Below are 20,243 nucleotides of genomic sequence, written 5' to 3' on the forward strand. Positions count from 1 at the left end.
AGAGCCGGTGCTCTGTAACAAGAGAAGCTACTGCAGTGAGAAGCTCCTGCTTGCTGCAACTAGAGAAGAAAGCCATGCATCGGTGAAGACCCAGCACAGCTCAAAATAAATAAATAAAGTAATAAAATAAGTTGGGATTTTTAGGAGGCTGGAGTGTATCCTATATGTGATGACAAGTCTCAACTCTGATATACTACTTATATAGTTCTTAGGTTACAATAAAAAATAAAACCAGATTAACAATTAGTGGTCTTGAAGGGTAACAATCCTGGGATCATGATTTAGTGTGAGAAGACCATTCTACCAGTCATACCTAATAAAGATTTTACAATGTGAGTATTCTTCAGAGAAAAAGAAAACTCAAAGTGGTGGTATAGACAACCCTTGATTAGGGTCTGTTTTGTGTATTTTTGATCCTTGTTTCACCTCTTCATTATTCTGCTGTTCATAGTAGCTTAATTAGAGTGAGCAAGGAAATGCAGTGTTTTGAATGTTGTTATATTAATTACATACTAATAGCCATTTATGATGTGTTTTAGAGATTTAAAATTAATGGAAAAATTGATCAGTTTCCATTTAGAAGATCATTCATGAGAAGAACTTCTCATCACTATGTGGTATTTGAAAATTTATTAATTAATTGGATATGTTTAGTCTTTAGGTGGCCACCAAGTATGATTCGCTTGGAAATAAAAGCATAAAGTTTTAAAACAGAGTTATACATAAGATTAAGAGCTTCAGACCCAGCCTATTTTCTCTGTTATAGGCTTGTCATTTGCTTTTTTAGACTACCCTCCTATTGAGGAATTGCATCTTCCTATGGCCAGGCTTAGTTTGCTCACAAATGCATTCATCTGTTGTTCATATGACATTACTGGTGTTAAGTTCCTTGAAGGAATAGATCAGTCTGGGCTAACATTTTTTCCATTTTCCTGTTAAATGCAGGTGGTATTATCATGAAGCAGTTAGTTATTAAAAAACAGGCTTTGGATTGCTATTTTTCTGTGATAGAATAATCTGTTTTAAAAATGTTTCAAAATTATATCTTAGATTTTTAAAATTAGCTCCTTTTAACTATACATCATAAGCAAAAGCTAGAGAATTTTTAGGCATTTTGTATTACGGTTTAAACTTGTCAGAAAGATTTTACAATGAGTAAAAGTCACATTCTGTTTCTAGTTAGGGCATCTATCTTTTTGTTTTTCTTTTTAGTTCTGCCATTTTATTGCTACCAACCCATCTCCCTCCACACTCGTGCGCACATGCTCAGTCATGTAATCCCATGGACTTCAGCCCGCCAGGCTCCTCTGTCCATGGACTCTTCCAGGCAAGAATACTGGAGTGGGTTGCCATTTCCTTCTTTAGGCATCTATCTTTTTTAAGCCATGCTAGAGAATTATAACAAATTCTAAAAAATAATTGTAATAGAAGCTTTTTTCTTTGTATTTGTTGTTACTATTGTGGGGCTACAACAGTTGTAACAAATCCATATCTAGAAAAAGCAGTCAAATGCAAAGGATAGAAATCCTTATTAACTAAAACACTTTAGCAGACACTTGGAAATTTAGTTTTTGGGTAGATACCCTTCCCAACATTTTTGGTGTGTTTATAATAAATATGGCATTTCTTCTCCCCACCCCCTATCATTTTTAAAGGAATTGTCTGCCTTAGAAGAAAGAAGCAAACCATCATTTTACCCACATAAATATATGAATACATTTCTGACATTGGGGCGTTACAGAAGATGATAAAGAAATGATAGCAGCTCCAGAAATACCAACTGATTTTAATCTACTTCAGTAAGTATATTATGATAATTTCTAAATACTTGTTTTTTTTCCACAAAATGGGAACTGTATTAACTTCAGTTAAAGTTACTTCTGCTTGAGAAGATACAGTGTTTCAGTATAACATAGCATGCATACTTTGAAATAGTTTATACCAGTGCTTACTGGGCTCTGTAATAGTAATTCCATGTCTTTTTTTTTGTAGCGTGCTTATTTTGTAATTTAGATACTGGAAAATTTATTATTTTTACTGTTCAGTTCTTCGAGTCCATACTTGGTTTTACAATAACAACTGTTTTGAAGGGAGTGTCATGAAATTCTTAAAATGTTACGTGTCCTCATTAGTAAGGAATATATACCATGCAATAGTATTTAGGATGTAATATCAGATTGTCAGATTTCTTTTTAAGATCAAGTGACAGACTGAAACAGATGTAGGAGGTTAGGACATGCTCTCCTTTTTTTCCCCAGAAACAAATTACATGCTCATTGGTTCATAAAGTGATTTCAACATAGGTATTTTCTTTACCTTTGTCTTAAAAACTACCTATATGCCTTCTTCAACTTTTATTCTCATTACTCTTTAATGTTTCATGTAGGAAAGAATTTGAGCTACTATTTGCAATAGTGATTTTCATTCTAAGCTCCAGTTTCATGAGATGCCTAAGAGTGAACCTTTAAACTGCTCGTGGATCCTATTAACTTTACACACACATATACCACACTATGTTTGTTATTAGGATCTTTATAAGACTTGATTTTAAAACAGATCCTGGTTGCTAAAAATTTTGAAAACGACAGACATCCTTGTACATAATGGTGGCTGGTGTCTGCTTTTGATATTATATAGATTTTTATTTTAAAAATAATGTTATCATTTTCAGACTATTGAGTCTGCTAGGATATTACCAGTATTTCAAAGCATGTTTTTTAATATGATTTTAGTGCCAGTTTGTATTGACTCTTCTTAGTTGCTTGAGGAAAGCTTCTTGCTTTTCTTTTAGTTTCTTTGAGGGAGGATATGGGATAATCTTAAAAAAATTAATTCTTGGTTTGACTATTATAGTATTATCTTATGAAGTTTCTCAAATATGCTAATACAGTAGAGATAATTTTAAAAGTTTTTGTTACAGAGTATTGACTATTACAATATCTTAAGTAATTAGGACCTGAAATAGGATAATCAGTTCAGTTCAGTTGCTCAGTCTGTCTGACTCTTTGCAACTCCATAGACTGCAGCACGCCAGGCTTCCCTGTCCTTCACCAACTCCCAGAGCTTGCTCAAACTCATGTCCATCGAGTTGGTGATGCCATCCAACCATCTCATCCTCTGCCGTCCCCTTCTCCTGCCTTCAATCTTGCCCAGCATCAGAGTCTTTTCCAGTGAGTCAGTTTTTCGCATCAGGTGGAAATAGGATAATAGATAAGAGGAAATTGCTGTTGTGGAGGTAAACTAGGCAGTATTTGATTGGGTATGTGAGGTTGGGGCAGGGTAAAGAGAAATGAGTGGAAGATTCATTCCTGTGACAGATGACTAATTGAAGTTTCAGGCCACTAAAAGGTTAACCCAGCATACTCTGTGAACACATTAGCATGTTGTAATTTCACCTAGGATAGATTTTTGTTGTTGGTTTGATCTTAAAAACAAAGGGAAGCCAGAGAGAAAGACAGACTCAGAAGAATATTTCTTCTCTAGTTTGGGATTTTTTTTAGACTGTCACCTGATTACTCCAGTTTTTTTTCAGAAGATTTTCCAGTTAGTAATTAAACCTGTAGTGGCTCATTCTTTTAGTTGGGATAGCCTGGAGATGAGAATTGAGTGTGACTGAGCCATTGATTACTCTTCGGTCTTTGGAATATTGGCAAAGACTAGTGATTGCTGACTTAGGGCATTTGCTGAGCTTTCTAAGGGAGCTAGTGTCCCACAGATGTCTTGGGGAAGAAAAAAGTATTACTGACACACCAAGATGTTTAAAAACATTTTCAATTTTTTTTTTTTGTAAAGCCATTTAGGCATGTGGGAAGATTATTGATGACAACAGTCTTAACATGTAAGGAGGTGTGAGTTTCAGGGTTAATATTAAGTAGTCATTCTGGTTTTAGTGCATTAACTATGGGAAATGGTGTTTATTACAGGCTATTTTCCTCGCAGCATTGTAGGACATAGTTAGGATTGCCAGTATCTTCAATACATTGCTTACATAACTTTGTAGGTAAGTGCTATAAATAGTAATTTTTTACCCCTGCTAGCATCTTAGCCATTATTTTACATTTATAAAAAGTATTCCTAACTCACAGCCTCTGGACACTGGTTATTATAGCAATAAAAGTGGAAATAGAAGAAGTTTAGAGAAGACTAGCCTTTCACTTGGATTCTATTTATTTTAAAAACAAAACGGATAATAGTTTTACACATTTAAAATGGTACAACTTTTATGTGTTTTTCAATTCTAAAAGCCGTTGTGAGTGACCCAAATACCAAGTATGCCTTGGTTTAAGCATTTAAGGGTGGGTATGTTACTACTATTTAGATAGATGGACCCAGTTTTACATATATAGGAAGCATCACCCATGTATATTTAAATTGATTTACTTCCATTATCCCTTGGGCTTCCCTCGTAGCTAAGTCGGTAAAGAGTCTGCCTGCAATGCAGGAGACCCGGCTTCCATCCCTGGGTCAGGAAGATCCCCTGGAGAAGGAAGTGGCAACCCACTCCAGTATTCTTGCCTGGAGAATCCCATGGACAGAGGAGCCTGGCAGACTACAGTCTATGGGGTTGCAAGAGTCTGACACGACTGAGCCAAGCACATATGCACACTTCCATTACACCCTAGAAAATACAGATTATACACAACACCCCTTCTACTCCAAAATGAGGGGCAAAATGAGAACTATAAATTGGCATCTTAGAGATTAAAGAGACTTCAGAGATTTCCTTTTTTCCTGCATAAATATTATTTGTAGATGTGAAGATTGAGAGGTTGTCAGTTGTTCAGGGTCACACAGTTTCCTAGTACTGTATTAACTAGAAACAGTTCTCTCGACTAGCTCACTACCTTTTTACTTTATAAAAGATTTTGATCAGTTAGCATACTTCCCTACTCTTTTTCAAATGATTTAGTTTGTAAAAATGTTTATGTATAATCTTTCAGAAATACATGTTACACTTAGATTTATAAATATTTTGGGATGATGTAGGAAAGGTCATAAGAGCCTTAATATTGCTAAAATTACCTAATAAAAATTATCTCATATCTAGTGCTAAAATACAATTTTACCTGCATACCATGATCTCTGAATCAAAAATGAAACCAGCCATTCTAATAGAACAGCACAGTTCCTAGAGTTAAAGTTTGAGAGCCTCTGTTTTCGTTTTTATACTCTGGTTAAAAGTTAACAAGATAAATGTTTAGACATTTGTGTTTTAGATTAATGTTTTTGTGATATATAATCTTATATGTTTGGTAATATGCTATGATATGATACTTTGGAAAAGCATCTTAATTACATTTAATGCTAATGTAGTCTTGTAATGAGTTATCCTTTCTTTTAGAAAATATGGCAAAATTTAGAAACTCCATTTACATTTCTAAGACAGCTTTTAAATAATTGCTTATCTTTTTGTCGTAGGGAGTCAGAAACACACTTTTCTTCTGACACAGATTTTGAAGACATTGAAGGAAAAAACCAAAAGCAAGGCAAAGGAAAAGTACGTACAGAATATGTGTCTCTAATTTGGTTCTTAAGATCATAATTATACATATGAATATATGTATGTATATATATATATATATATATATATAGTATTTTTAGTTATGTCTCAGATGTTGTTTTCTTGTAAAAATGCTATTTTCTACCTGATAAGTATGGTAAACCTTTGAACACATGTGGTTTCTTTGACTTCTAGATCAAAATACCTTTTGATTCTCTACTTCTACTACTATAAAGTTGGAATTACTAAGTCATTATTTCCAGTAGTTTATTTTATAAGCATTGTATGCCAAGCAAAATACGATATTCTATTGGTTTTATTTTTATCGACACGAGTAGTCCAATATAAAGCAAATTGGTAAATTTCTTTTTCTAAAGCACCCTAAAAATGTAATCTACGAGGTTTACTATTGACAATGACTCTATGAATAATGTCAAGGATAAAAATGAACAAAGTGGAGTTTTGAGTCAATAGAATGCAAGTTTAGAGTATGAGTGGATAGCCTGAGAGATGTGGATAACTTAGTGAATGGTTAAATTATTTTGGAAAGTACCTTCAACTCTGTGCATGTGTAAATACGTTGTGTAAAAGATGACTCTTTGTTCAGCATTTTCTTTGCCAAAATGAATTTTGGATTTATATTTTCTCATGACACATTTACTTAAAAATGTCTAAATAATGCTGACATGTATGATGAACAGCGTAAAAATTTCTCATTTTAAATATGTAAACATTTTGATGAACATACACACATATATAAACATGCACGTAGAATTTTACTTAAATGGAATCAAACTATGCAAACTGTTTCATTTGCTTTTAAAACTTAATGGTATGTTGTCAGAAGCTTTCTGATCAGTGAATTTTTCCTCTCTGTAATTTTTGATGGTGTCATAGTATCACATTCTAAAAAAAAAATGTATTTATTTGACTGCACAGGGTCTCAGTTGTGGCATGTGGGATCTAGCTCCCTGACCAGGGATCAAATCTGGGTCCCCTGCATTGGGAGCACGGAGTCCCAACCACTGGACCACCAGGGAAGTCCCATAGTATCATATTTTATATATGGAACATAATTTATTTAACTAGTCCTTGGAATACCTTTTTAGAGTGCACATAATCTTTGTGTTTCATATTTCCTATGCATTCTTAGTCTCTTAAAAAGTAGTAGTATGAGAGAGAACATGTGAATGAATATACATGTTAACTCATGACTATCCAAATACAGCCATAACTCTAGTGGGTAGTTTACAGTTATTCATTAGAAAGTCATTTTTTATTGGTTCTGCAGCCATTTTTCAAAACCGAAATTCTGCTTTTGGCTTTGATTTAATTTGCAAATTGGGATAAGACTTATAGTGGCATCTGAATAGAGTAGCCACTGCCCTTGGTTATTAGGGGGTCAGATCAAAGATTTATTGTAACAGTAATCATATTTTGACCCTATACTATGTATGTTTGATGCACTGTGCTAATAATTTTACCTGTTATCTAACATTTGAACAACCCCATAGATTAGAAAACTTCTTTATTTTTATAGACAGTAAACTGAGGTCTAGAGAAGCTTAATGGTTGAGGAATTGAGCCCACATTTGTTAAAAGATGGTACTCTTAATTCACTATAGTATATACTACCTCATAGTCTTTTCTTAATAGGTTTTTCCCCCTACAAGATTAGCTTGTTTATTTCTTGTACTTCCCAATATTGTCTGCTTTTGCACGTTGTTTTTTGTAGCACAGCATATCCATTGAACCATTTTAATTGTACTAGTTTTTCATACCAACAGGGAATATTGAGGCATGTGATAGATAAATTGCAAATATATAGCTCTATGTTAATTAACATGAACATTTTATACTTTTCTAGTGTACACTTTGTAGTTGAGCTTTTCTTTTACCATTATCTCTGAAATTTTTTTTTTGCTGGGGAAGCCTTTCTTTCTTCAATTAGGAATTAGTGACTTAGGTTCACAAAGACTGAATATCATTAACAAAATAAGGTAAATTAACAAGTAGTATCTCTCATTGGTTAGGAAGGGGATTTGAAGTAGTTCTTAAGAGTAGGGTGGTTTTAGATTTTTGAAGGAGAAAGAACCCTTTATAGAACAAAGCATGGAAACATACAGTCAGTGGAAGTGAATTTGTAGACCTGGCTATAGACCAGTGATTTGCAAACTATGGCCTGTTTTTGTACTACCCGTGAGTTAAGAATGGTTTTAACATTTTTTAAGGATAGTAAAGGTAAAGAATATGTGACAGAGACAGTATGTGGCCTGCAGAGCCTTAAAAGTATTTACTATCTGATGCTTTTACAGAAAGTTTGCTGACTGTTGCTCTAGATCACAGAAATGTGTAGATCTAGAAGAGACCCTCAATCATCTCTTCTAATCTGTAAAGATTTTAATACAGCTCTGGCATTTTAGAAATGAGAACTCTGAGTTGGGGAGTGACTTTTTAAAAATAATGTATAAATGCTATTGGAGGTGTTTTATATCTGAGGCATATGGGCACCCATTTCACTGATTATGAAGTCTCCACACCCAGCATTGACAACTTTCTTATAAAGGGGCTTCACTTCCACAGTATTTGTTAATTGAATTTTAATGATAAATGAGTGTTGAAGGGAGGGCCCAGGACAAGAATGAGATTGATATACCCATTCGTACTGCTTAGAATTGTCAATTGAGTGCAGTGATTTATAAGACTAACAATAGACATCAAGTTAAAATGTTGAACTAATTACAAGTTAATTATTTCACAGAGTTTTGTTATTGCTGCTGCCCACTACAGTCTGTACCCTAAAGCAACAATCCTATGAAGTAGGCACTTTTATCTTTTTTTTACTTTTATTCTCATTTTGCAAATTAGAAAATCTCTCTGAAGCACAGTGTGGTTAAGTAATGTGCCAAAGATCCCTCAGCTAACAGGAGTAGAAATTTGGGACCCAGTAGTCTGTTAAATCTACAGACTGTGCTCCAAATTGCAGTGTTACATGAGGTATATGGCAGTATAAGTGAAAAAAATCGGTACAACAAAGAGGCTGTCATAACCATATAATTTCACTATCACATGTGTATGGCACTCTGCTTTAGGTCAGGTTTGAGTATTTTATAATTATGCACCCTATCAGCTGCTTCTGTAGCTTTATTTTGAACTCTTAAGGATAAGGATGTAACTTAATCAATTTGTATCTTTATGCAGACTTGTAAAAAAGGGAAAAAAGGCCCAGGAGAGAAGGGCAAAGGTGGAAATGGAGGAGGAAAACCTCCTTCTGGTCCAAACCGAATGAATGGTCATCATCAACAGAATGGAGTGGAAAACATGATGTTGTTTGAAGTTGTTAAAATGGGCAAGAGTGCTATGCAGGTAATGTTTATTGTGTTCTTCCCAGTTCATTTGTACATTGTGAACTTTAGCGAGTTATATAAAATATATCCCTGATTTTTCTAATATGTAAAAAAACTTTTTCACGCTGCTGCTGCTGCTGCTAAGTTGCTTCAGTCATGTCTTACTGTGCGACCCCATAGACGGCAGCCCACCAGGCTCCGCCGGCCCTGGGATTCTCCAGGCAAGAACACTGGAGTGGGGTGCCATTGCCTTCTCCATGTAAAAAAATTTTTTCACACTACTTACTATAAAAAAGTAACAAACTAGTCAGGAAACTAGGAATCTGTCAGTTCAGGCATAAGACCTTTAAGCTGTGTCTTGAGTCATTTTCTTCTGTATTATTTTTTTAATGGTATCTCACAAAAAATTATTTGGTCAAAAAATATGCTGCTATAAACCCTGACTGGGATGTTTCAATTTCCTCTGAATATTTATATAGTGGCTGTTAAAACATGAAATTCTTTACACATAGAGAATTCTTGGTTGAGTGACCTAATGTAGTCACTATCCACTTGAGTAAATTATTTTGATCACTGTTGTCTATTGCAGATTTTATTACTTGTGCTGTTTCTTAGCACAGGAGTACAACGTTAGAGTCACCCATGTCAAATTATCCTAATTTTGTTTCTTCATAATTTTATGACAACAGAAACTTTTTGGCTTTATACCCATATGGTTTTTAAAAATTGAATCAACACTATACTCAATATACATATTTAATGAAATTATTATAAAATATTAATTGAAACTAATAAATAAAATTTTTTTACATGTAAGGGATTGTTAGCTTTCGAACCATCACCGATTGTATAGTGCAGTGTAGTTTCTTGAATTTGAATTAACTCATTTATTCATATATGGTTAGCTTTCATATAGTTGTAATTAGGATGTGGATTTTATTTCTTGTTTAACATTTTAAATTATTGTTTTGTGTACACATTAAAAAAATAATGTCTTATATTACTGTGCTATGGTTTATTTAGTCATTCCCTGATTTCAAAAATTACCCTCCTCTCTCTAGTTCCCATTTTGGATTAATTTTATTGAAGAGATAAATTATCTCTGTCATACTGTATACCATTTCGTTACTTTCCTTTTTATATTTATATTATACTTTTTGTCTGTAATATTTTGTTCTAAGTGGTTAAATGCATTAATCTTTTTTCCCAATATTTTGTCATTTTTGTTACCATCAGAAATCTCAACTTATATCTACACTCATTAGGCTATTCTATTTTTGTCTAGTTTGTAAGTGGGTTTTTTTTTTATTAACTTTTTGGCACATCATAAATTTTTAATAGAAAATGTGAAGACTTAGCTTTATATTTCTTTTTGTTAATGGTATATCAGTGTTTAAAGAGTGAACACTTTCCTTATTTTTGTGTTGCTTATGGTTTGTCATATGTTAAGATTGTACCTTTATGCCATTTGCCTTCTAAATGTGCTTTCCGCCTTAAAAGCAGTATATCCACAGTATCCATTGATTGCCCTGAATCATCTCTCCACCTCTAGTTTGTTTTGTGTACTCCCACTTGTGTTATCTTTCTAACACCAGATTTGATCAAGAAAGTCTCCTGTTTACAAACTTCGAAGAGTTCTTCCTTATCTAAAAGTTCAACCCTGATTTCCTTATGGCATACTTGCTGTTCTCTAGCCACCATATGTTGTCTGCCCCTAGACCTTTCTTTTTGTTTTTCTTACTGCCTGAAATAGTCTTATTTTTCTCCCTTCCATATCACACAGGATTGACTAATTCAGATATCACTCTTTTAGCGGGGAACATTCGTGGATTCTGTCTCCTTCTCCCCTTGAATGTATTTCTTACTCTTCTTTTTTCAGTATATTACAGTTATGCACATGTCTGAATTTGCTTCTAGATTGTTAATGCCTAGATCAGGGACTGTGTATTATTCATTTTTTTGTATCCCCAGGATATCCCTATTTCGGTAATTATAAGTGAGAGTGAATAAGTACAGGACTCACTGTCAGTTTTAAAATAGTTCTCTAAAAAGAAGAAATCATGCTTCTGCCCCTAGTTCTATTAGATAATAGATAATTGAATTTTATTGAATGAGTTTTTAGTATACAATTTGATGGTTAAATTTTTAAATATATTTCATTGTGATAGCTTGTATTATTTACTATTTGTATTTTATTTGTATTTATTACAGTGGCCTTATATAAATTCTAGTATAAATTCTACTTTGAGCTTCGTGAATAACTTTTTGATGAGACGTGGTGATAATTTTGTAAGATTTCATTAAATATTTTTGTATCCTTACTGGTGAGAATAGCCCTTGTTCTAGTTATCAGTTGCTGCATAACAAACACCCCAAACTAAGTGATGTAAAAGAACAACCATTTTTTTATATGATGCTTAGTGATTCTGTGGATCTAGAATTCATACAGAGGTAAGTAGGGTTGTCTCTTCTATGCATCCATCCATGATGCCTGGGGTCTTAGGTGAGATAGCTTTAATGCCTGGAGGTGACAAAAGCAGGGACTGTGATCATCTGGAGACTTCTTTATTCATGTTTGGTGCCTAGTCAGGAGTGACCGGAAGGCTGGGCTCACCTAGAACTGTTACCTTAAGTACCTACAAATGGTCCTTCCATGTGACTTTGGCTTCGTACCTTACTGTAAGAAGTAGCTTCCGGGTTAGAGAGACTGTACTGAGAGGAGTGTCTAGTTCTGTAGGGCTGCGAGAAGCCAGTGCAGAAGTTGAAGAGCCTTCTATGACCTAATCTTGGAAGCATCATTTTTATCGCACTCTGTTCTAGAGAAGGGGACATAGACTCCACTTCTTTTTGAGGAGCAATGTCAAACAACTTGGGGCCATGTTTTCAAACTTCCATAGTCACATAATATATTCTCTTGATATTTATTGCTTGTATCATATTTGAGAATCATCTTAAAAATGTTTCTTTCATAAATTGAGTTGGTTGACATACACAGCTGCTGTAAAGTATAGAAAAAGACGAAAATCTAGAAATTAAGCATTTTTTTAGAAAACGTCCAGTCAGTCTCCATGAGCCAGATAATTCTTAAATAATATTTCCTTTTTCTTTTTTTTGTACATCAAGTTGTATGTATTTTATTCATTCAGTTTATACTCAGATTCCATATGTATTTAACTTAAAACATTTTCCTTCCTGAGTTTTTATTTTTATATTAGCTGTTTTTTATCACCCTAATTTTAAAATTTTGTTTATTTAAAAATTGTTTTTATCTGTCTTGTGGTTTCCTCTTCTGTCCACAAAGGATTATAGTACTGCTTTTATTTATTTTCTGAGCTGTGCAGCATGCGGGGTCTTAGTTCCCCAACCAAGAGTCAAACCTGCTCCTACTGCAGTTGAAGTGCAGAGTCTTAACCACTGGACTGTCAGGGGGGTCTCAGTACTACTACTATTTTTTAGTTCTCTTTTTTTTTTTTTTTAAATTACTGTATTGAGATATACTTCAGAAACCATGAAATTCACTCTTACAAAGTGTATATTGAATGGTTTTTAGTACATTCACAAGAGTTGTGCAGCCATCACCACAATCTGATTTTAGAATTTTTTCTATCCCCAGGAAAAAAACCTCATGCCATTAGCAGTCACTTTCTCCTCACCTGACTGCAAGTCTAGGCAACCATGAATCTACTTTCTATAAATTTGCCTATTCTGGATGTTTCATATAAATGAAGTCATACAAATAATGATTGGTTTTTTGTGGCTTCTTTGGTTTAGCATAATGTTTTTAACGTTCATCCATGGTGTGGCATGTGTTATAACTTCATTATTTTTTATTGCCAAATAATATATTCCATGGTATGGATAAACCATATTTTGTTTATCTGTTCATCTCTTGATGTACCTGTAGTTTGTTTTTACCTTTTGACTTTTTTGAATAATGCTGTTATATGATTATTACTGAATAAGGTTTTGTTTGGATGTTTGTTTTTATTTCTCTTGGGTAATATACCTAGGAGTTGAGTTGCAAGGTCGTTTAACTCTTTAACCTTTTGAGGAGCTGCTGAACTGTGTTTTTCAATGTGACAGCACCATTTTACATTTTTACTAGCAGTGGTTTAGCATTCCGTTTCTCCAAATTCTTGCTAGCATTTGTTATTGTCTATACTTTTTTATTATAGCCATCTTAGTGGGAGTGAAGTGGTATCTTCTTGTGGTTTTGATTTCTGTTTCCTTTGTGGCCAGTTGCATTGATCATCTTTGCATGTGCTATATAGGCCATTTGTGTATCTTTTATATAGCACTTATTCCATCCTTTGCCTGTATTTTTAATTGGATTATTTGGCTTTTAAAATTATAGAATTACAGTTCTTTATCTTTCTGGGCACAAATTCCATATCAGATACATGATTTGCAAATATTTTCCCCCATTCTGTGAGTTATCTTTTCACTTTCTTAATGGATTCCTTTCAAGAGCAAAGTTTTAATTTTGGATAAGTCAAACTTATTCTTTCTTTCGTCTTGTGCCTTTGGTCTAATATTTAAGAAGGGTTTGCCTAACATGGTTATGAAATTTTTCTTCTGTGCTTTATAGTTTTAGCTCTTACATTTAGGTCTTTGACCCATTTTCAGTAAAAGTATTGTGTATGATGTAAGATAGGGTCCAACTTCATTGTTTTGCTTACAGATGTCCAGTTGTCCCAGCACCATTTGTTGAAGAGACTAGTTTTTCTGTGTTGAATTGGGTTGACATCCTTGTCAAAAATCAAATGACTATCAGTCTAAGGATTTATTTCTGGACTTTAAATTTTATTTCAGTAATGTTCGTAACTGTCCTTATGCCAGTAGCTTTGAGGTAGGTTTTAAAATCATGAAGTGTGAGTCCTCCGACATTGTTCTCTTTTCAAGACTATTTTGACTGTTCCCTATACCTTGCATCACCCTAAGGATATTAGGATCAACTTTGCAATTTCTGCTAAGAAGTTAGCTGGCATTTTGATAGGGGTGGCATTGAGTCTGTAAATCAGTTTGGAGGGTGCTGTCATCTAACAACATTAGGTCTCCAGATTCATGAACTATCTTTCTTTTGATGCTTATTTAGCCTTCGATTTCCGTTTTTTCTTAATATGAGATTATTAGCGCTCAAGAAAAAGTGTTATTTTATTTGCATTTCCTCATTGACCCAGGCATTTACTTCTTTTTAAAAATTTTGTAAAGTTTTCATTCCACTGGCATTGTAAATATTTAGATACTACTTAGTACAATATTTTTGTCAGCTATTTTAATATTTTCTAAGATGTCTATAATATCACTAATAAATTTCAGTTTATAGAGTTGGGTCCTATAGTTTTCAGATTCCCTTTAATTCAAAAGTTAAGGAAGGTGGATCATCATCACGTATAATCAGGTGATGGATTTACTGAATTTGATTTCATTTTATTGTTAAAATGTAAATTTTGGTATACAAGTATGTATTTATTGAAGTAATGTGATGCCACTTAATGTTGGATCTTAATGACTTTGATCTGAATTAAATCTTAGAATGTTAGAAAAAGCTAATGTTTTTTCTCCCCTTCTTGCTGTAGTCGGTGGTAGATGACTGGATAGAGTCATACAAGCATGACCGAGATATAGCACTTCTTGACCTCATCAACTTTTTTATTCAGTGTTCAGGCTGTAAAGGTAAGATATATTTATTTTGGAATCAGAATGTTCTCAAATGTTATCTTTTTTGTTTCATCTGAAGATTATTAACACTTTGTGTGGAAAATACTGCCAAGATACTGAGTTATTTGCATTATAACTATACAAAATATGTAAAGAAAAAAGAGTAAAGAACAAAGAGAGGAAGTCTGTTGAGACTGTTGTTTTCTATGTGAAAGTTAATGAAGAACTTGGCAATTTATAATGTTATGTTACTTTTATTAGATATATTTCCCACTTTCAGCATCTGGTTTTAGGAACAAAGAAATGGATTAAGAAGGGAGGAAGAAGATAACGAAGAGATACAAGTTCAAGTGGCAGGGAATTATAAAGTGTAGGGAGTTAAAAAGTGCCATGAATAACAGTAAGAAAGTAAGTAGGTAGGTAAGTAAGTAACTAAGTAAGTTAAGTAAGGTATTGGTGAAATTTCCAGATTCTTTCCCCTAAAAGAGAATCTCTGGAGTGGGGTCTTGTTTAAAGTGTTTATACTTTATTTAAAAAGATTTTGAATTAAAAGTATGGAAAATATAAAATGTAGAAATGTCTTTCCTGAGACAAAAACTTAGAGCGCACACATTTGGCCAGAGGGACAAAACTGTGTAAGTTGGGTAGTCATATACCCTGATCTGATTCAGTAAATGAAGTCGTCAAGATCATGGGCAGGTTCTGACCTATTCTGTCTCCCTAAACTTGGCCCATCCTTGAAATTCTACAAGAAAGATGCACAGGCAAATAAATGTTACAGAGTTTTCCAAGGCTATTCTTTTTTAAAATGAAAATGGCACCAAAAACATGGGCATTAGAAGTCAGGAGGATGGAAGATTGCTTAAAAATAGATCTAAAAATTGAAGATGCTAAAGAATGATTTAAACAGATCTGAAGAAAAGATCCCAAGAAGCAATCTACTCATTTAATTCCATAAAACTTCTTTGAAAATCCTGTCATTGGAATTGGAAAACAAGTAACATTATAAGAACTGATGCATTTTATGGGGTTGATCACAACTTTCAGTGCAGTCTTCATATTAAATGTTATATGTGAGGCCTGATAGACAAATTTATTAACTTCTTGAATCTATGGTCTTCATAATGCCATTAATGTAGTCAGTTTTGAGAACTTTTTAAAAATGTCTGAACTTTAGAGTACAGAGAGTTGCCTAGTTTACTCAACTTCTTAGCTAAAGATATCTGTATATCAGTATTAGAAAATTCTACTGAATCTGCTCAGAGGAAGTGTTGTGGTAATGACAGTATGATACACCAGATAAACTCTTTAGAAAATGAGATATGTTGATATTATTTTTATTTTGCCCATGTCCATTCCGTCTTTCTGGAGTAGAAGGATACAAGTACCCGCTTGTTGTGTTATGTAATTAAGGGCCATGTCCTTTCTCTTTAGATTTTTTGAAATGGAAGTTGATGACAAAACAACTGAACAGGTGCCAGAAATAATTTGATGAGTTGAAATTCAGTCTTAGTTGATTGATTATAGTTTCCTGATTAGGTTTCTAAATAAGCAGTTTTAAAACAAAGCCATAGAGCGTTTTCCCTTTATCAGATACATTCCTTTTCTGGCCTCATTGTATTTATAAATAAGGAAGTTAACCATTCGACAGTTGGATATACCTTATCATAAATCAGGTTGTGAAGATTTTTAAAAATTGAAGGTGTTGAAAACGTAAACACCACTATAATACTTATTTTAGAATCATGGAAGCGTCATAAAGAGGAATTTACATGTATTCAAAGTTAAGGTCATGACGTACTTAAACATACTCAAAAAATATTTTGATGGAATTCCTTTTTAAATGAATTAGACACATATTTAAGTATACACAGTGTACTTTAACCTATTCCTGTGGGTCTAGGATTGTTATTATGAGTGTCAGTTATTTTACTGTAGTTAATGCTTTTTACAGCTATTGAGGTAGGTGGAGAGATATTTGGCCCCATACTGAGTGGCTCCAGACTGCTCTGTGGTTGGTGATTCTGCAGCCAATGTTGTTTCCTTTTTTCTTTCTTTCAGCTGTCACTTTTCAGTTTACCAGTTTTTAAATAACTAGCTTCATGTCCCCCACACTTTTAAGGCAGTGGGATCTGGCCTGGTGTCCTGATGGCTCCTTCATACCTGCCTCAGGAGCTATTATATGCATGGAGTTTGTGACAGCCACTTTATTTTCTCTTTATATTTGAGTTTATGACTGTTACATGGTTTATGAGATGCGAGGAGGAGCTTTAGAAGTTTGTCAAGCTGTATGCATTATGTTTACTTTGACATATCTAAACGTTTATTTCATATAAATTATTTCAGGGATTGAGTTACTTGTTCTCTAGGATTGCCAAATTTACAGTATTTGGGTATAAAGTATGGAAAGTTTTTGAGATATATTCATGGCTCTAAATAAAAATTAAAAACCCCTTCAAAACATTTTTGAGAATGTGCTTCTTTAGCTGGAGAAATCACGCTTTCTTCCAAATTTGTTATTATTTGTAAACAACCATTTGTTTTTTTAAGGTGGTAAGTAAGGGTTCTTTTACAGTACCAGTAGAAATTGATCTCACCTGGGGCTGGGCAACATGATGTTGACTAATAATCTCATAGAAGTTATTTATAACTTCTCTTTGCTTTAGCATCAGTTTTCTCATTTGTAAAGCCAGGATTATAGTACCTGCTATACAGGCTTGTTTTCAGGGCTTAAGTGGCCGGTACATAGGAGGCTCAGTGGATGTTAGTTCATGTGCTAGTTCTGCTGGCTTTGTTGGACTACTGGAAGGTCTTAAATTGCATGCCTATAGAGAAGGAGCTCACATAGTCGTTGCTCTTTCAGATTAGGGGTTGGAAAGACAGTATGATGTTTTGTTGCTGTTTTTAGTTTTATATACACACACATGCACACATATACAAAACAGAGTTTGGTCAATTGAAATACATCTATCAATTATATCTAATTTTTATAATAAATCTCATCTTCCTGTACCAAGACATTATTTTATTTTTATTGTTTGGCCACACCTTGCACCATGCTGTCTCTTACTTTCCTGTCCAGAGATCGAACCTGTGCCCCCTGTACTGGGAGCACATAGTCGTAACTACTGGACTGCCAGGGGAGTCCCAAGACATTCTTTTAGATATTAGTATATTTATAGTATTCATAGTGATTAGACTGCCAAAGTATAAATAATAGAGAAATGTAGTTTAAGAAATTCACTTTTTATAGTTACTCTTTTTTTGTGTGTGATACCCTATCAATGAAAATTCATGTATGACTTCTTGCATTGTCTCCTACTCATAATTTTTTCCTAGAAATTCCTTTTCTGATATTTGGCGTATACCTGGCTAACTTTTACTACTTGTCTTTTATTTTTGAAATATATTAATATTTGATTTACAGTGTTGTGTAATTTCAGGTGTATGACAAAGTGATACAGTTATACTACTTCTCGTAATGTGTATTCTTTCTCCCCTCCTCTCCCATCCTCCTTTAGAAGGAAATGTCCAGTATCAGATTCCTTCTCTGTGAAACACCTACTTACTCAAATCTTAATTCTTTCTTTCTTTTTTTAAGCCTATCTTGATTTTTCCACTCATTAGGGCATTTACTATGTACTACCTTTAACACTTTATCCCTGCCCATCTCCACCCCCCCCCCCCCAACCCCCCTTATTCTTTGTTTAAACTTAGAACTAGGTTACAGACTTCTGGATGAACAGGAACTACAACTTACTACTTTTGTTTATTTGAAGTCCTTTGAGGTGGATGGTGGGATACAGTTGTGCTTAATAAAGAAACCTGCCTAAAGTGAATTCTTCCTATTACTCTTTCCCTTATTTTCTTCAGGTTCATCCTCAGGGCTTTAAATGTTATCCTAGATGGCTGCCTCATCATTGATGACATATGCTTTATATTAAAGAATTTAGCCAGTATACATATTCTAGGAGTAAAGTGAGTTGGATAGAAATGGCTAAGGCTGATTGTTTCACGAAAAGGAAGAGAGAGACCTGTGAGAAGTGCGGGTCTGTTTTCTTGTATATGTTGAGAGTGGTGTTTGTGCTTTACAGGATTGAGTAGCATGGTGAAGATGACGTGATAGAGAAGTACACCTTATTGTGCAACTGTAGACATTTTAGTGTTAGAGATGGACTTAGAAGTTCTCTATTGTTTTATTTACCATGTATTAACTTCTTACACTTGGAAATTTCAGGTGTTGTCACAGCAGAAATGTTTAGACATATGCAAAACTCTGAAATAATTCGAAAAATGACCGAAGAGTTTGATGAGGTAAGTTAATACCCTAAATTTTGTGATAATTTTATATACCTTGATCTTCAGAATATTAAATTTTGAATATTAGTGTTGTAGATAAGAGCTTTGGTAGTAGAAATCCAGTTAAATGATGGCCATGTGATCTTGGGCAAATTGTTGTCTTAGCATAAGTTTCATCATCTGTAAAATGGAGCTAAAAATACTTAATAGGGCTCTTAAGAAGACTGAATGCAATAATGTTTGAAAACTTCCTTAGCATTTTACAGTGTCTGGCACATAGTAAGAACTAAATGGTGGCTCTTTTGTTAAAAAATTAAAATTTCAACAGAGAATAAAATTAAGTGCCCATGAACATGTGTAAGCTTAGGCAAAGATAAATGCTTGCAGGTATATTTTATTGTTTAAAGTCTTATTTATGTTTTACATGTGAATAATAAGAACAGTACAAATACATAATAAATAGTAGCTTAGACCTTAGTTGATTATCACAGTGATGTCTTTGAAGTGTTATTGCCAATAAAGACAGATTTACTATAATATAAACTCCTTCAAGGCAGGGATTTTTGTTTGTTTTGTTCACAGCTGTATTCAAGCACCAGTAGTTTTTACTGTTCAAAACTTTTCACTGTGAATTTTCAAGTAGAAAGCCTTTCTCATTTGAGTTTTATATGCTTTTTTTTTTACCTTATTCAGATGAAGGAGCTTTCAACTGTCTTTCTGGAAACAAGAATTGTTAAAATGGCTTTGATGATCACTAAGTGCTATTAATCAGTCTCTAAGTCGTTGAGATGTAATTATGAGGAATGGTGTTATTTTAACCTTATGATATTAAATGTCTTAGTGAGAACTTTGTTCTCAATAGCTATTTGAAATAAGATTCCTGAAATAAGATTTGAAGATATCAGCAAACCAAGTTGGTAACAACAATTAAGATGCTACCTTTCAGTATAGTGCTAAATGAGCCAATCAGAAAATGGAAGAAAACCTTTTTGTGGAGCATTAGGACCTTATTCTCAGATGAGACATAGTTCAACTTGTGTATGGCATTAATTAAAATTTTAAAATATATGGCTCTAATGACAAAATTTAATTGTTAAAAAATTTACTAAACCATAATGACCTGAGGACATTCTTGTCAGAAACTTCTATGTAGTATTGGTCTCTGCATTCATTCTTAAGAATTGTTTGTTTTTAATGATTTATAGAGGACCTCAGTGTATCTTTGTTGGTGAATGCCCCATCTTACATATAGGAATACTTAAGTACCTGTCTTTACAGGTCATTCTAGCTTGTTTTCACTTAAAAAAAATTACTGTTTACATCTGCTGAGTATTTGATGTCCTGAAGCTAATAAAAACTTACTTTGTAATCCTTCGATTATTTATAAATCATACATGAATCTATTAGACTGGCTGAGAATATGATTTCATCATGTT

At 33.6% G+C, this 20,243-nt stretch overlaps 1 protein-coding gene across 1 annotated transcript in view; it reads left to right on the top strand.

Annotated features, from left to right (window-relative positions):
* The window catches only part of STAG2 (STAG2 cohesin complex component), a 128,717-nt gene that overhangs the window by 46,653 nt on the left and 61,821 nt on the right, over window positions 1-20,243 (top strand). Inside the window, exons 2-6 of the mRNA XM_061137110.1 lie at window positions 1,656-1,799; window positions 5,419-5,497; window positions 8,702-8,866; window positions 14,427-14,523; window positions 18,746-18,822. Of these exons, the coding sequence (XP_060993093.1) occupies window positions 1,756-1,799; window positions 5,419-5,497; window positions 8,702-8,866; window positions 14,427-14,523; window positions 18,746-18,822 (462 nt within the window). The 5' untranslated portion in view covers window positions 1,656-1,755. The remainder of the gene's footprint in view (window positions 1-1,655; window positions 1,800-5,418; window positions 5,498-8,701; window positions 8,867-14,426; window positions 14,524-18,745; window positions 18,823-20,243) is intronic.

The sequence above is a fragment of the Dama dama genome, chromosome X (genome assembly GCF_033118175.1).
Source record: "Dama dama isolate Ldn47 chromosome X, ASM3311817v1, whole genome shotgun sequence".
Lineage (NCBI taxonomy): Eukaryota > Metazoa > Chordata > Mammalia > Artiodactyla > Cervidae > Dama > Dama dama.